The sequence below is a fragment of the Drosophila montana genome, unplaced genomic scaffold, assembly GCF_035044405.1.
Source record: "Drosophila montana isolate Dmon_TW-CO22-7 unplaced genomic scaffold, ASM3504440v1 contig_3216_1, whole genome shotgun sequence".
NCBI classification, from domain to species: Eukaryota; Metazoa; Arthropoda; class Insecta; order Diptera; family Drosophilidae; genus Drosophila; species Drosophila montana.
The window spans coordinates 327,415-344,912 of NW_026998096.1; the positions used below are offsets into that span (position 1 = coordinate 327,415).

At 36.9% G+C, this 17,498-nt stretch overlaps 4 protein-coding genes across 6 annotated transcripts; 3 read left to right on the forward strand and 1 right to left on the reverse strand.

Moving 5' to 3' along the window:
* Window positions 1-784: 784 nt before the first annotated feature.
* Window positions 785-9,308, forward strand: SCCRO4 (DCN1-like protein SCCRO4). Of its 3 annotated transcripts, XM_064688926.1 has the most exons (7): window positions 785-867; window positions 1,618-1,684; window positions 1,756-1,965; window positions 8,202-8,293; window positions 8,372-8,625; window positions 8,689-8,896; window positions 8,957-9,308. In XM_064688926.1, the coding sequence occupies exons 3-7, from the start codon at window positions 1,859-1,861 to the stop codon at window positions 9,034-9,036; spliced, it is 741 nt and encodes a 246-aa protein (XP_064544996.1). In that variant the 5' UTR covers window positions 785-867; window positions 1,618-1,684; window positions 1,756-1,858; the 3' UTR covers window positions 9,037-9,308. The 3 variants fall into 3 exon arrangements, with proteins under 3 accessions (XP_064544996.1, XP_064544995.1, XP_064544997.1); XM_064688925.1 differs by lacking the exon at window positions 785-867 and having other exon boundaries at window positions 1,543-1,684; XM_064688927.1 differs by lacking the exons at window positions 785-867; window positions 1,618-1,684; window positions 1,756-1,965 and adding an exon at window positions 8,065-8,123.
* Window positions 4,111-6,811, reverse strand: LOC135432998 (lysosome-associated membrane glycoprotein 5). Its single transcript, XM_064688915.1, has 5 exons — window positions 6,461-6,811; window positions 6,213-6,295; window positions 5,896-6,144; window positions 5,381-5,790; window positions 4,111-5,197 (listed from the first exon to the last, which is right to left on the reverse strand). The coding sequence occupies exons 1-5, from the start codon at window positions 6,549-6,551 to the stop codon at window positions 5,155-5,157; spliced, it is 876 nt and encodes a 291-aa protein (XP_064544985.1). The 5' UTR covers window positions 6,552-6,811; the 3' UTR covers window positions 4,111-5,154.
* Window positions 9,309-10,399: 1,091 nt separating the features above from the next.
* polo (Serine/threonine-protein kinase polo) lies at window positions 10,400-13,353 on the forward strand. Its single transcript, XM_064688842.1, has 5 exons — window positions 10,400-10,769; window positions 11,141-11,365; window positions 11,457-12,236; window positions 12,320-12,748; window positions 12,827-13,353. Exons 1-5 carry the CDS (start codon window positions 10,671-10,673, stop codon window positions 13,019-13,021), a joined length of 1,728 nt encoding a protein of 575 aa, XP_064544912.1. The 5' UTR covers window positions 10,400-10,670; the 3' UTR covers window positions 13,022-13,353.
* A 321-nt stretch (window positions 13,354-13,674) lies between these two features.
* alphaSnap (Alpha-soluble NSF attachment protein) lies at window positions 13,675-16,034 on the forward strand. The gene is made up of 4 exons (XM_064688866.1): window positions 13,675-13,897; window positions 14,465-14,780; window positions 14,845-15,165; window positions 15,232-16,034. Exons 1-4 carry the CDS (start codon window positions 13,806-13,808, stop codon window positions 15,379-15,381), a joined length of 879 nt encoding a protein of 292 aa, XP_064544936.1. The 5' UTR covers window positions 13,675-13,805; the 3' UTR covers window positions 15,382-16,034.
* The last annotated feature ends 1,464 nt before the right edge of the window (window positions 16,035-17,498 follow it).

The window sequence follows — 17,498 nt, forward strand, 5'->3', positions numbered from 1 at the left end:
CGGATGTAACGTAAGCTGTAATCGATCTTTGCTGTAAAATACAAGCCTAAGTTCTGTAATGAGTATTAAAACCATAATTTGAATTTAATTCAGTGAAGTATAATCAAATAAAATATGTATCGAATGAATTTTAAAAAAGAAGAGTTTGAAACTGATCGGATAGTAAACCAAAAAATTAGCATAAAAGCGTTTTCTGTCAAATTTCCAGGGCTGCGGCTCACCCGCCAAATCTTTGACCCTCATTTCCATCAAGGGATGAATTTTGCGAAAAGTGAGAGCACAGGTCTTTAAATATGAGACCGATCAGATGGTATACAAAAAAGTTCAGTATAACCGTTTTTCGCGATGTTTCTACACTGTAGTTTACAGTAAAAACTTCGGCTTCCTAGATCTTACAATCAATCAATAGATCGACCAATCAGTCAGTCAGTTCTAATACTTGCTTGAAATCGTTACATTTTGGGAAAAAACCCATTACAATATATTTTTCAATTTTTTACGAACGTCCTCGATAAAACTTGTATGGTATGAAAGCCCAAATTCGCGACTATGATATAAAATATACTATACTCAATATACCAAAAGTCAGAGCCGTTAAAAACTGCACTATTTGTTTAAATCCTTAAAACCAATGTCAATTTAAATTGCTTTATGATTAATCTATAATCGATGGTCGCAAAGTCTTACTATCGATAAGCGTAAAGTCATACAACATTTACGCCAGGGCTACCGTTGAAAGTTCTGCGATGATATGCCGTAATATATACAAAAAACATTGAAAACATCGCCGCATCGGCATCAAAATATCGATATCATTGATGCCAAGACCTGTCCTGTAGGCTTGTAAATTGTATCAACATATAAATGGTAAATATTAAATGTGTGTGCATATTCTAATTAAACAAACTGCTAAGCAGTCCAATTAAAACAATAAGTGATTCAAAGCGTACTTAACATTGTGCGTACCGAGACAGTCTTGTATTTGGCGACGTAAAAAGACGAGCACGCGCAGGCTGCCGTCTGCTGCTGGCATATCAGCTGCTGCTGACTGTGGTTGAGATGGGGAAACGACCACGATACCGATACCACGTCCATGCCCTGTTCTTGGCCAATCTGCTGCCGGTGTTTTCAACATGAAAGTGTTTTCTACAAATTCGTATACGCACGAAATTCTTTTGAGTGCAAAATACATGCAGACATACATGTCTATTTGTAGATGTGTATAAACAGACTTATAGTTTGCGCATAGATGCATTAACGCACAATTTACCGATACGTATACATACATATAGAAAAATACATATAGAAATACTTACATGTATTTATATGCATTAAGTGTATGTGTGTGTGTATGTGTGTATGTCTTCGGTGTCCTGTGCATCCCGTGTAGTTTCTCAGCTGTGGAAATATCTCAGTGGAGGGGCGAGCGACTTTTGCCGGGTATTGTATCTTTTGCTCAACACCTTTTGACCAGGACACACCTTTCCGACTGACTGAGAAATATAAATAGGAAATTGATCAAATATATAGTCGACTCTGCAAAATTAAATATATGTACATACGTAATTTGAACATACATAAATTTGTTGTCTTATAACTTTCATTTACGTATTGCAGCTACATATGTAAGTCAATGTCGCCGTGAGATGATGTTTCAATGACTGCATTGCGCTGAGGGACAGTGGTGAGTGCAAATAAATAATAGCCAGTAATTTGTATTTAATTAATTATAGTTTACTTTCCTGCGATCCACAGCTGCAAATTCGTGTAATAAATATAGTTATATAAGCCAAAGCCAAATTTTGCCGATTTTACTTTGGTAAGACAGGCCAACTTTTGCAATCAGATCACACAAGTCATGCCACGAGGTAAACGTCGAGCTCCAGAAATCGGTGACAATATGGATGGCCAATCAAAAAGAGCACGCACCAGCTACACAAGCATTGCAACACAGCAAAGCAGCAGGTGAGCTATACCTACTACTAAATACACTATTTAAAGATTCCACGATTGAGGAACACAGCCATATAGGGATATAAAGAGGTTTGTCGTGGCCGTAAGAGCTAGGAGGTGTTCGAAATTTAACTGTAGTAAGTCCTCATAAAACTACTAGTTAAGACAGGGATTTGACAACTTCACTCGCAAGTTCGGAGATCGTTTATTATCGTCTTCGATCGTCTTCTCTGAAATTCCACCACCAGAATGAAAAATGTTCACATTGAGTTTGATCGCGTTCAAAATCACCTCATAGAAAAACTTCTGGAAAAATCGTTATTGTGTAAAATCAACCCAAAGGTCGAAAAATTTAAGTGATGTATGTTTGCTTATTGAAAATCAAACCAGTTCCATCTTTCAGGATGCACATATATCCAGTATATTTATATCCATATGTATATCCACTCCAAGCCAACATATTCATTTTTACTTCATAAACTGACAAATCGATACAATTCAATTAATAAGCTTATATCGTTTATGGATAGTCAAGATAAAACTCACTTTAAAGGATTTATAGATAGAGATAGAACCTAGTAGTCCTAAACCTACATACAATTATACATTAAATCCTATAACATATATTTAAACAAACTCATGTCCGCAATGCCTAATTAGAAGGTGCCTGAACTGCAGTAAATAGATGCACATAATAAGACTTACCTCAATAAACGGGTTTTCAGGGCATAAAGAATAATCTCAGGAGCTCTATGTCATATCTGCAGGGATATTCAATCTTCAATGTGCTGCAGATAGCCGTTCTTTCTTTTTAAATATATACTTACCTGTACGCTCTTATATCTTCAGCTTTAGAATCTGCTGCAAAAATCGGATTTGATAACCGATATATATCTAGTTTTCGTAAACAAAGAAAGCTATCGAAATATTTGAATAATCTGGATATAATATGCGAGAACTTACATTCCCATGCATAAAGCTGATCCCTAAACATACACTTAATGAGACCAGAGATGTCTCCTTATTTCTTCCTTATACTCTTTTCATTAGTTTTAGCTCGAAAAAGAATGTAAACGCCTTCCTTTCTAGCTGTAGATTCTAACACCGTCTCTGACCTGTGAATGTATATAAATTTATTAGTTGCTTACTTAGAAAATAACAGTTATCTTAGGAATATTAAGTACACTGGCAGATGTGCGGTATATTTCAAAACCTATGTAAAACTTCTTTTCCTATAGGACCTCTACGATACTTGTTAATCTCACGTTAATAAGATGTCAATATGCAAAAAGTATAGTAAATCAGGTCTCCTACAGTCATAATCCAGGTTTCAGTAAACTTGAAAAATAGCCAATAGTTCGACTTCTGTCTGACCGTTTCCAATACAAATATGTCTGATATATAGTATAATTCCCGCGCAGTTTCGATATATATAGCCTGCGCAAAAAGAATATGTGCTAAATGCTTTAATGGCTTTAATCAATCAACCCGATGTACTGACGTTGATTTAGGGGGTTGGAGATGCCTTCTTTAATGCATTATACATGTCAAAATTAAAGGTCCTATGTCAATTCGTCAATTTGTCTTAAACAAGTCAAAGTGGCCTAATCGGGACTGCGCTATTATACCTTGACCTCAACTCTAACCTGTCGATACAAGCAATTTAACTTATATTCAATACAGACATATCTATAAGCACGCACGCCACGAGCTTCGAGCTTTTGTAGCTGTGTTGCTTCTTCCCTTAGCTTCTCTAAATTGAAAATGCTTTCTTGAATAGATTCGGAGTTTATAGTCCGATCGTTATGAAGTTACCAGTATTAAAATTTGGCACACAAATGCGTTTACTCCAAATAAGTTTACTTCTTACAATTTTATGGTAACGGATCCCAAAAGTTATCAAGATATATCATATATGATATAGCATGATATGATATAGTATCATATATGATATAGTATGATATGATATATTAATATATATGATAAAGTATCATATAGTTCCCATAATGAGTCCGACAAACAAGTCCTTCTACGAACAGCAAATTTGTGAGGCCTAAGTCTTAAAGCATTCTCTTTGGTAGATGCTCGACCGTTAATTGAAACATTATATTTTTAGAATTCATTTATTAGTTCGCTTAAATGTTTTTTTGATATTAAATTAAAAGAGGTGCATATAAATTCAAATGAATTTGAGGAGTATTATGGAATTAGTTAATAAGTTAAAGAAGAGGATTTTTGAACATAAAAATTGACGATCGATACGATTCGAATGTGACAATACATCATTTTAGATATGTGCTTATGTGTATTAGAGATGCAATGCGATTACATTAATTTGATTTGTTACTTGAAAAAAATAGTTATTAGTTATTATTATACCCTGTACCCATTCAATGGCTCTGCAGAAGAGTTAATGTATCTTTGGTTCTACAAAAGCTTTGTTCTCAATCTTTTACTTGGAATTCGAGCTGTCGTTTAGTCTGAATTTAAAGATTAATCTATATTTTTGGCACACATAAAGTTGTTACCCTCATCTCTTGTTAAAATTGCACAGTTTATTTAATAACAATTTTATTGATCAAGGCTGAGGGAAAAGCAGAGCTGAAGCTTGTGCTTATATATGAATGAATGTGTGATTTTTTTATATATATATTTACCATTTGGGTACAGGACATCTTTCTATTTCGACTAGAGAACTCTTACTAGGCCTCGTTGGCTAGTGCTTAAATTTATCTTGTCACTTTAATATATTTCAAAATTGAATTTTACATATCGGGCAACTTTTTACCTCTAGCAAATACACAAAATGCTTTTGAATTTAACGTTTTAAATGTAGATAGGTTTCTTCTTCTTTTTTTTTGGTTAGTTTTGTAAATATATACTCGCATATATTTAAAAATGCATATTAATGTATTTATAATATGTTTAATAATTAACATTTTAATTATATTAACTATATGGAAGACATTTGCAATTCTCATATATATTTATGTATATGTATTTCTTTAATATGTGTTTGTTCATTCCTTTGTAACAGTTATAATTTTGTGATCATGGCTCACAATTTCGTTTAGGTTTGAAAACGTAATTATATTCATTATTTAAATACCTCAATACTGATATGCAACAAATAACGGTACAAAGATTTGATATGAAAGTAATTAAAAAACGAACAAAAATTTCGGTACATCAATATTCTGTTTACTCCATCGAACCATACTGAACCTTCTTGACTTTGAAATACCTGCAAAGAGTAGAATTAGTAAATTGAAAGCTTCACTCTTTAATTGCATTTAAAATTTAACTATTCAAAAAACGATCAGCAAACCGATTGAATCGGTAAACGAATCAATCTGGCAGCAGTTGCATTTGTTGTTTGTTCCAATTGAAATTGTCTTGTTCGATAGTTGGGAACGGGTTTACTTACCGCCAACCGCCGTAGCCTGAAATGGTCAAGAGCACCGCAATGGCCAGCGCAGTGCCAACGGCCAGAGGTGCCGTCTCGTCGCGATAGGAACCGGTGGCACTACAGTGGAAGGAGGGTCCCCACTTGCCGCTCTCCTTGAACATGAAGCTCTGCATGTGCAGGTCGCGCAAGTAGAGGCGTGCAATATGCCCGGACTGGTCGCCGGAGTCGTGGGGGGCATACAAAATGACCGTTTGCTCCTTGTCACAGAGATAGGACTTGCCCACGGGCGTTGGAAAATACATGGGCGTTTGCGCTGGCGAAGTTAGCTTCACATTCAAATTGGGACGGTCGGGATGTTCGAATAGGGAATTCGATGATGAGTATGTCAGCTCAAAGAGGTTGATGTACCATCCCTCACCGCCCGACGACTGTGTGTGGGATGTATGCAGAACAAAAGTGAACTTTAGTTAACCTCTGACCTTATTTGCCAGCTGACGCAACCATCCACCGAAACGAAGCGCACAGCCAATTACCTTTTTGAATGTCATCGACAGCGTAAATCCCTTGAAGTCCATGGTCAATATTTCGAAATTGGATTCGACGCATTCACCGCTTAGCTGCGGACTGTCCGGCATATACAGATCGGCCTCGACATCCTCGTTCAGCTTATTCCGATACCGGATGCTTATCAACCCGTCCACCTGCATCAGAATGCAGGTGATGCCGTTTGTGGCATTAAAGCGATAAATCGAAGTAGTCGCATCATGGTTCATCGAGGATGCCTGCAACAGCAACAATTGACAGTAGAAGTGAGCTGGAAGGGATCGGATCGGACAGAGACAACACTTACTGATGGCGCCTTGGTAGAGTATTTGGAGACTCTCGGCGTTTTCGTTGTAAAGGCGCTCAGCTGAAGTCCTTGAGCGCTGTCCGCTATGAAAAAGATGCGTTTCAGTTTAAATGGTTTTTTTCTTCTTACGCGTCAGTGTGTCAGCATTGTGATGTCCTCCGTGCTATTGATTTTTTGCCACCCCACCCCTTTGCTTCAGTCGGGCCATCCCTTAGGCAACGGGGTGCTTTAGGTAGTTCCTAACTTACCAATTAGCGCCAGCAGCATGCAACAGATAATGTTGAATACACATCCCTTGGCATAGTTCAAATGTACGTTATTCCCCAGAAACTTAAGCATTTTTCTTCTGTTTATTAACTTATAGTGCCTTGATTTGAATTTTTACGTAGTAATCCTTGCTTCGAGGGCAATAACGACGTGTGTCTCGCTTGAAGTCCTGCGCACAACTGCGTCCTGAACTCGTTGTAATGTCACAAACCATTCGGCTCCTATCTGACGATTCTCGACTTTCGACTCTCGACTCGACATATTTTGACACGAATTTCATTCAACTCTCGCTTTCAGTTGACATTCCAGCGCGCAGTCGCCTGAACTCTGTTTAAAACGTCCGTTAAGTATGTCGGACAACGACAACTGAACAGTGAGGGGCATTATTACTCGGACAACAGTTGAATATTCGAACTTTTTCATTTATATTTAGAATAAGAAACTATTATTTCATGAAGAATTCATTCAATTTATTGGAATGCCGGGCCCAAAACCAAATGTCTGATGCTTATCCTGTCAGCATCTGCTGGTCTAGTCGTCTCTTATTTTAATTATTCGATTACTTGCATTTCTGAATTTTAAATCTAATTAAATTGATATTGCTGAGAAGAGCCTTCCACTTATGCGTCGTGAAGCTTTATAAAGACAGCAAAACTAGACTGGATGAACCTTGTCATTAAAAGTTTGACGTATAAGAAGATATCCATAAAGAATTTATATACATCAGTATAAACAGTGGAGTGCATATAGAGCGACTCGCTCGTTGATTGTCCGGCTGCCTCCTTCTTTGAATACCATTCTCAGGATTAAAGTTCTCCTAATGAAACTTTCTTGAAACGCAGGCAGCAGTACATATGTATGTTAAAAACGCTCAGTCAAAAATTAAATTTTAGTATGAACAACTTTTTGGTGTTCAAGACATCTCGACTAAATTTCGCTATTAGATTTCTGAGATTATCCTTGTCCCAAAACTGAAATAACACATTCATCTACAAGCTTGTAAAGCAACTTTCACAGCATGACAACTTCAACTACAACTACAACTAGAGGGTAGACTTGGCGCTGAACAGGGCATAGCGCAGTCGGTTGCACCCGACTGCAACGTTCTTACTTGCTGGATATGTAATAAGTGAAGGTATCTCCCAGTTGCCCACGCGAGCTCCTAACTATTTCTCCTAAGTGTAAAAAGTTTCTCAATTGGCCTCAATTGCATCAGTCATGAACAGAAGTTTAGATTAAACGAGAGTGTTTAAGATGATTATGAGTAAGAAATTCCCAATGACATTATTTTGCTTAATATTTCAACTTTCTTGTCCGATAGCGAATGCATATATAATTCTAGACTATACGAAATATGCATATTTATTAATGGCAACTGTTTGCCCCCCCCCCGTTTTTGTCAGTGTCACAGCTGTATCTGTAAAGGTGGCCGTCAATTCGTATACGTATGTTCACTTCGAATTGTCTTGGGCTCTTGGCATTGGCATCCCTGTTGAGTTGACTATTGCTATTTTTAGGTGGCAAACACTCAAAAACAAAAACATTGAATAATACGTCAACAGCGGGGCGAATGCTCAAGCAAAAAAAAATTAATTAGTTAAATAAAATCACAAAAATATATGTGGTTAAATGTTATATGGCTAAGTGCGTTAAATAGTGTATTAAAATTCGACAAAAAATATGTCACATTTAACGAAACATACTTGTTAATTATTCTCTTAGACGCCATATCAGAGCAGAAGATGGCTTTAGCCAGAAACGCTGTCTCGCCTGGTTCCATGAATACACCACGCCTGATGAGCCTGAAACGCTGGGTGAGTATTATCTTTCGTGTTGTTATTAAGTACCTTAAATTGCAACCTGTTAATGCGGAGCACCTGCAATTGTTATAGGGCCCGATGGCATGGAGAAATTCTGTGAAGATATTGGCGTTGAGCCCGAGAATATTGTGATGCTTGTGCTCGCCTACAAAATGGGCGCTACGCAGATGGGTTTCTTCAGTCAGCAGGAGTGGTTAAAGGGTCTCACAGATCTCGAATGTGATTCGACAGCGAAAATGGTTGTGAAATTGGACTATCTGCGCAGCATACTCAACGATCCCAACTCGTTCAAGAGTATATATCGATATGCCTATGACTTTGCCAAGGTAAGTGCTAAATATATATTTTTATGATTATATATGCACACTAAGTTGATTTGTATTGTACAGGATTCGGATCAGCGAAGCATGGATATTGTGACGGCTAAGGCGATGCTGCAGCTGCTTCTGGGCAAGCATTGGACATTGTATCCACAATTTGCACAATTCCTAGAACAGTCCAAGTACAAGGTTATCAATAAGGATCAATGGTGCAACATACTCGAGTTCTCGCGCACCATCTGTATTGATTTATCAAACTACGATATTGATGGCGCTTGTAAGTAGCTGCCGCTGCGATTATGAAACAAATAAAAAGATTCAACCACATCCATTTCAGGGCCCGTTATGCTGGACGAGTTTGTGGAGTGGCTGCGTTTGCAACGTGGCTTAGTCATTGTCAGTTCGGGATCCAGCTGAGAGTGCCTGGATCGCATACTTCTAGTTAAACTTTAGAAATTCAGTAGTGTCCATGAGGAGACCAGCGGAAGACACACCCATACGAACTCACACAGAGCCCCCATTACACGCGCTAACTCAACACACAAAAATACGTACACCACGAAAGAGACACAAGGCACTTGAGACTGCGTAAAACTGGCAAAACAAACCAACTATAAAACTACACTATTGATATATATATTAATATATTTAATGTAATAATTTAATTGTAAACAACATTTAAAAACAAACTGCATAAAGTTTTACTTTTAAGGCATTACCGAAACAACAAATGGGCAACAGTTTTAAGACAAAGGAACTTTCAAATCCTCGAAATAGCCATAGAAATCTGCAAACCGCAACAGCAGCAAATAGATAAAACATATAATAGGTCAAACAATATGAATATATGTAGAAATCGCATAGTCAAAATTAGTAAGAGAATATTTAACGAAAATCTTTAATTTTGAGCAAGTGAAACAATTAAACTAATGAGAAGTAAAAAAACATCTGCGAATAAACATAGAATGCGATTAGGTATATTGATTGTTATTAAATTTTCATTTCATTTCAAATGTTAATTATGGCTAGGTACCCAAAGTCTCTAACAACTAGTAAGCTATGGCCACAATCTTGCAAATATCTTTTAAATTTACTTGCCTGGCCAGATAATAATGAATAGTTTATATTAGCTTTAACAACGCAACGCATAACTAAACGAATTCTCTGACTGCAATTTAAAAAAAGGCGGGCTCACCATGCGAAATAGGTCACACTTTTTTCAATTGCGGGTACGCTAAAAGTGTGACGTCAACATGAAAATTATTATTAGTATAGGATAAAGGTCTCACGCAACTGGTTACAATGGTATTCAGCTAGAACAAAACTACAATCGTAATCTAGTCTGGATATTCGTTATTTATATTCTCATCTGTCAACGACTACAGATAATAAAGCTTGCTTATTTTGAAAAACTTCAATATATATTAATAAAACAGGTTCAACCTTTTCCCATGCATGGTGTTGCCAGATCAATCAGTTCATTGCCTGTGCGTGAGACCAGCTGTTTCGAGATTTAGTATTATCTTAGGAGTTGTAGATAAATAGAATATTGGTATTTGAAAAATCATACATTTTGATTTATCAAAGTACAAATAAGCTGCTGAGTATTTAGCTTACACAAATGAAAATTTGTATAAATCTGAATTTATTTAATTCTTATGGTTGAGAACACTTAAATTCAAATTTTCAACGTCAACATGTGCGTTTTTTAATTATTTTCGAGCACTGTTTAAGTAGGGCTGCTTAAAATGTGTTATCGTTTGTGATGTAGTGACGCTGACGAACTACTCAAACTGGCATTCAAATAAAATAAACTGTTTCGGCGCGTTCTCCGCTTTGTGCCTGTAATTCGTGTCGCTCTGGGTCTTGTGCGTTCAGAACATTGTTGGTGTCGATTTGTTAACATATTTTAAAATATATTTGATATTCCATTTGCGTGCCGTGCACAGTTATTTGATGAGCTTAGTGAGAAAATAAAGAAAGCAACAAGGCGAGCAAAAATAAAAAACTTCACCTCAACGAGCCAAACCAAGAAAGACAAACCGAGAAAAATGGCCGCAAAGCCTGAGGACAAGAGCACGGATATACCCGATCGTCTGTTTGACTCGAATAATCGCAAGACCTACAAGCGTATGCGCTTTTTTGGCAAGGTAAGTCTCAACCATCTTGGTTCTGTATAGTGAATTTGAGGATCTTGCCACGCTGGGCGCAGATTTATGCAGCTGCCCTGTCGTCTTGCTTGGACATTTTATTCCTGTTGTTGTTTTCGCTGTATGCAGTTATGTGTGTATGTGTGTGTGTGTGGGACTGTGTAGTTGTGCATGTGTGTGTGTAAGGGAGCGCACGCACTAATAGTGTTGCCAAACACGCTAAAACAACCAGTTGGTTCTTTTGGCGCGTACTACTCACAAATGTATGTATGTATGCATATATGCACATGCATTTATGTATGAATATTATACATTTATTTACATATATCTGTATGTACATTCATAAGAAATTAAATAAATTCTTTTCCCAGGGCGGCTTTGCCAAATGTTACGAGATTATCGATGTGGAAACAGACGATGTCTTTGCCGGCAAGATTGTGTCTAAGAAACTAATGATAAAGCACAACCAAAAAGAGAAGACGGCACAGGAAATAACCATACACCGCAGCCTTAACCATCCAAACATTGTCAAATTTCACAGCTATTTTGAGGATGTGCAGAACATCTACATTGTGCTGGAGCTGTGCAAAAAGCGCGTTAGTATTCAAATATATGAAATATATAAAGGAGCACCTCAGCTCAGCATAAGTACAAGTTTATTAATCTATACATGTTTTTGGTCTGCAGTCGATGATGGAGTTGCACAAACGCCGTAAAAGTATTACCGAGTTCGAAACCCGCTATTACATATACCAGATAATACAGGGTGTCAAGTATCTGCACGACAATCGCATCATTCATCGTGATCTTAAGCTGGGCAATCTGTTTCTGAATGACATGTTGCATGTGAAGATCGGAGATTTTGGACTGGCAACTCGTATTGAATACGAGGGCGAACGCAAGAAGACGCTTTGCGGCACACCCAACTACATTGCACCAGAGATTCTGACCAAGAAGGGCCACTCCTTTGAAGTGGACATCTGGTCGATTGGTTGCGTCATGTACACACTGTTGGTCGGTCAGCCGCCATTCGAGACAAAAACGTTGAAGGATACCTACTCGAAAATCAAGAAATGCGAGTACCGTGTGCCGAGCTACTTAAGAAAACCGGCGGCGGACATGGTCATTGCGATGTTGCAACCTAACCCGGAGAGTCGCCCCACAATTGGACAGCTCTTGAACTTTGAGTTCCTTAAGGCTTCGCAGGTGCCCATGTTCTTGCCCAGTTCTTGCCTAACCATGGCACCCCGTATTGGCATCAATGATACCATCGAGGATCCTAGCCAGCGTAAGCCGCTGTCTGAAATGAACGGCCTGAGAGACGATACGCGTTTGGAGTCGACTTTCTTGAAAAATAATTTACATGATGCCATTACTGCGTCGGCGCAGATGTGTCGCCACAACGAAGACTATCGTAGTGATATTGAGAGTTTGCATCAGCAGCTGACGAAGCTGATAAATGACAAGGTAAGTAGGGGTATAGTACTTCCCTCCCAAGTTAATGCTTAATACAAAAACTAAAAACAATACTTTCTATCAATTCCTGACAGCCACGTTTATTGCAAGGCAATCTGGGGGATGAGAATACCGATCCAGCTGCCCAGCCGCTATTTTGGATATCGAAGTGGGTCGACTATAGCGACAAATACGGATTTGGCTATCAACTGTGTGATGAGGGCATCGGTGTTATGTTCAATGACACCACAAAGCTCATTCTGCTTCCGAATCAAATAAACGTGCACTTTATTGATAAGGAGGGCAAAGAAACCTATATGACTACGACTGATTACTGCAAGACACTCGATAAAAAGATGAAGCTGCTGTCATATTTTAAGCGTTACATGACGGAGCATCTAGTGAAGGCAGGGGCTAACAATGTCACCGTTGAGAGCGATCAAATTTCACGTATGCCCCATCTGCATTCCTGGTTCCGCACAACGTGTGCGGTAGTCATGCACCTAACCAACGGTTCTGTCCAGGTACGAGTTTATCTCAAGACTTCTGTAACTGCAGACACTAATCCAATTTTTTGATTATTTATTTCTTGCCTTGTTTAGCTTAATTTTTCGGATCATATGAAGATTATTTTATGCCCACGCATGAGCGCCATCACCTATATGGACCATGAGAAAAACTTCCGGACATATAGATTCTCAACTATTGCACAAAGTGGAGTTTCCAAGGATCTATATCAGAAGATACGTTATGCTCATGAGAAGCTGAGAAAAATGCTCGAGAAGATGTTTGTTTGAGCACAAGATGAAAATACTACAGCCGGCTGATTTCATTCATTATCGTTACGTTTATGTTTAGTTAAACCGAATTCATTAACTCTACATACAGCGCGCAGGCTTAACTTAAGAAAATCTTCTCTTTGCTCCATAATTTTCCAAATTGTAGTTGCTGTTTAAATTTACCCGCTGTTTATTTATTAAGTTAAAGATTCTTTTTTGTTTTCGGTTAGCTATTTCCGTTTGTAACATGTCAATCGCAAAAATTAAGCGACTTTCACACGCAATTATATATATGTTTCCATGTTTTAAAGATACAAATATACAATCTAATAAAGATTTTAATAACAAAATCATATAAAATGTTTTGAATTCCTAACGATTTTTATCGGCATTTCGATAGTTTGTATAGAAGTACTTATCGGATATCGAGTTATCGAAATGCGAATTCACCTGCATTTTTAAACAGCTGACACGAGTTTTTGCTGCTTACTAAGTAATCATTTTGTCAGTCGAAACTAATTATATTTCCGAATGTTGCGAGTAATAGTTATTTTTGGCTATATAAGATTCCTTTGCCTATCATATCAATGAAAAATAAAATGGAATACATTGTTCAGTATATTTAGTAACATTGGGAAAAATTATTATATTTCAGGTTAGAACTTTGGTCACACTTCTGCATTTTCGTATTGATTTTATTTTCAGAAAAGTCCAAGACAAAGTTGTGGGAAACATATTCAAAAGCCACCGCGAATAGTCATCTAAATGCAATTTGGTGAACAAAAAGGCCACAAGTGCAATTATGGGAGACAATGAGCAAAAGGCCCTTCAGCTTATGGCTGAGGCGGAAAAGAAGCTGACACAACAAAAAGGTTTTCTCGGCTCACTTTTTGGGTGAGTAATTGTTAACTTAACAACGAGTTTCATTATAACTGTTTTGAATGTTTAAGTCATTTGATAGATTCTCTTGTCAATATTCCAGTCTGTTCATGCATTTTCAAGCACTCACACATACATATGAATGTATAATTATATATATATATACATATATATACATACATACATACATATTTTATTTACGTAGTTAAGGGGGAAAGTTGTAATGCATGCGTTATTTATATGTACATACGTCATGTATCATTATGCCTTTTAAATGCATAATGCTGAATATTAATACTAGAAAAAAAAATACCCTATATAACTACGCATATGCGTACTCCTTTACGTAGCAAAGGTGAGTATTTTTAATGGGTAACTAACCTTTGGAAAAAGACCCTGAACGAAAGCAAAGATATTGCAAAAACAATTTTACATAAAAGTGATAAGCTAATAAAAAGGGGCTCAACTGATAAAGTTGATTTAATTAAATATTGTAATTATTGTATTGCTTACCAATTGAGATACGGTGATTCTTTGTTGCATCGTGAAATTATGTTATATATCCGAATTACATCATTACAGAGGCTCCAACAAGGTCGAGGATGCCATCGAATGCTATTCGCGAGCTGGCAACATGTTCAAAATGTCCAAGAACTGGACCAAGGCCGGCGAATGCTTCTGCGAGGCAGCCACGCTGCACGGACGCGCCGGCAGTCGCCACGATGCAGGCACCTGTTACGTGGACGCCTCCAACTGCTACAAGAAGGTGGACGTGGAGAGCGCAGTCAACTGCCTGATGAAGTCCATAGACATCTACACCGACATGGGACGCTTCACAATGGCAGCTAAGCATCATCAGAGCATTGCCGAAATGTATGAAACCGATCCGGCTACCCTGGTAAGAGGCGACTATAGATTCCGATCCGTGTTCCGATTGCTATAAATATTTCCAATTTGTGTAGGCCAAGGCTGTGCAGCACTACGAGCAGGCGGCAGATTATTTCAAGGGCGAGGAGTCGGTGAGCTCGGCCAACAAGTGCATGCTGAAGGTTGCCCAATACGCAGCCCAGCTGGAGGATTACGAAAAAGCAATATCGATATACGAGCAGGTTGCTGCCTCGTCGCTCGAGAGTTCGCTGCTCAAATATAGCGCCAAGGAGTACTTCTTTCGCGCCGCTCTTTGCCACCTGAGTGTTGATTTGTTGAATGCGCAGCACGCAATTGAAAAGTATGCGCAACAGTATCCGGCATTCCAAGATTCACGAGAGTTCAAGCTTATCAAGGTACGCGTTAAATATGTTCTCCAATTGAGTTACATTTTGGCTATATATATGTGCTCGCTTTTGCAGGTTTTGTGCGAGCACCTTGAGGAGCAGAACATTGAAGGCTTCACAGAGGCAGTCAAGGACTATGACAGCATCTCTCGCTTGGATCAGTGGTACACAACAATATTGCTAAGAATTAAGAAGGCCGCCGACGAGGATCCCGACTTGCGATAAGGACACAGATCTATTAAAGCATATAAATAAAAATCTATTAACGCATATAAAACTTATAAAATGCTTTTTCAGTTTAAAACAAGTAATTTAATATAACTACATATATGCATATAATTAACAAACACAAAACGAAAATTAACTCAACTTAAACAATTCTATTGCAACATTTTAAAAATGAAAGTAAACTAAAGAAAGTGAAAGAAAGATCCGGAATTGGAAATGTTATTAGAATGTTAGAATAGTTAAAACAAGTTTGTTTTTATTTTTGCCTATTTAATTTAACTCGCAAATGCAAACAATATTATTAGCAATGCTTTTATCAATAATTTGATTATGTTGCAATAATGATATTATTATAAACACAAGTAATTCGGAATTGTTTATCGAGTCTAAGTTATTAAGTTGTATATTTGTTTGTTAAATTGGAGTTGTTAAGGCGTATTTAGCTTTTGAGTTAGACAAATTGTCAATTGACGGCGATTAGAAATCTTACAATTTTGACATTAACTAAAAAATAGTTGAAAATATCTTTTATTAAACATAAGCGAAAAGATTTCGATGGCAACGATGCGCCAGCATCAGAATTGAATAATGAGGTAAACGCATGATTGAAAAATATATATATTATAATATAATTAAAAGAAGCATTCAAATCGTTAGTAGTTTTTGAATTTAAATTTCAATCAAATTATAAGCATACAAAAAAGAATTAAAAAAAGAAAACATTCTTAGTAAAAATAACATATATTCCAAAAAACTAATATGAGTATATATTAACGAAAAGTAAATTCCTTAGAATATTTTGAGGGTCGCAGTTAAATTCCATCTCAACAAAAAAATATTCAAATATTTGGCAAATACGAAATGTACGAAAACATAAATAAATGATTTAATAAAAAAAAACTAATCCAATTTGAAACTGTAGTAGATGCTTAAGACGATTATTAAATATAGTTGCGGTATAAATATTTAACATTTACGATATATAAACTATCTTACGATATCAGCAGCTTACAGAAAGTATTGATGTGCTTCACGTGGCAGCTTTACCATATGACTGCCCGGATACATACTTACATTAAATACGATTTTATGTGAAAACGAACATCAATGTTAAAAAAAAAAACCAAAAATATTGAACTTGATTGGAAAGTAAAAAGCTTAAAAACAAACAAAATATTTTTATTGTTATCGTATCTCCCATATAATGACCGCGTTTAATGGATTCGATATTTCTTGACAGGTCTGGCGATTGGGATTTTTTTAAGCCAAGGTCTTCTTCTAATATAGAACAAATGTCCCATTGTTTCTTGATTCTGACCAAGAAAATATATACATAATGAGATCGGAGAGGAGACATCTCGATGAATTTTACCTTTTGTAACAAGATAAAATATCCTCTACAAGTGTAAAAGTATGCCATATTTATATAAGCTTCGTCAATTGTAAAATGCACTTAGATATGCACTCTTAAGAAATTTAAAATTTACTGACATCAAAAATAATGCAAAGTAAAGACACACACCTTATCATAATACAATAATGATCCGTAGGACGGCGCTTTTCAAATATAACAACATTAGTTTGGCTACGAACCATTTCAAATCAGCTGTTTCAAAAGAGTGACCAGTTCAGCATTACCCAATTATTCGAACGGTCTGGTCCCACTATATACCAAAACGAAATCGCGCCTAATGCAGATACAAAAATTGTTAGCTAAAGACCAGTGCTGCCAATTGACGCTACAAAATAGTAGCTGAATCCAATGTGAAAAATAGCTGGAAAAATATCTGTAATTAATGCAAACTCTCTAAAAAATAGAACTAAAATAATTTCTGTTATCAAAAAGCTAGGTAAATATGATAGATCGGTGCTGTCCTTATCAGAGAGTCATACTGTACTATGTACCATATATTGTGTAAGTTAAAGAATAGCAACTGTATTAAAATATACAATGCTAGAGCTGTCTTATATTATTTCTGGGAATATGTGAGCTATCAATATCCCTGTAGACGTATGAAAAATTATATCTTCGAATCAATGGTGTCTATATTTCTGATTCGTATAATAAACCATGTCTGTCTGTATGCCAAATTGTCTCAGTTATAAAGTTATCA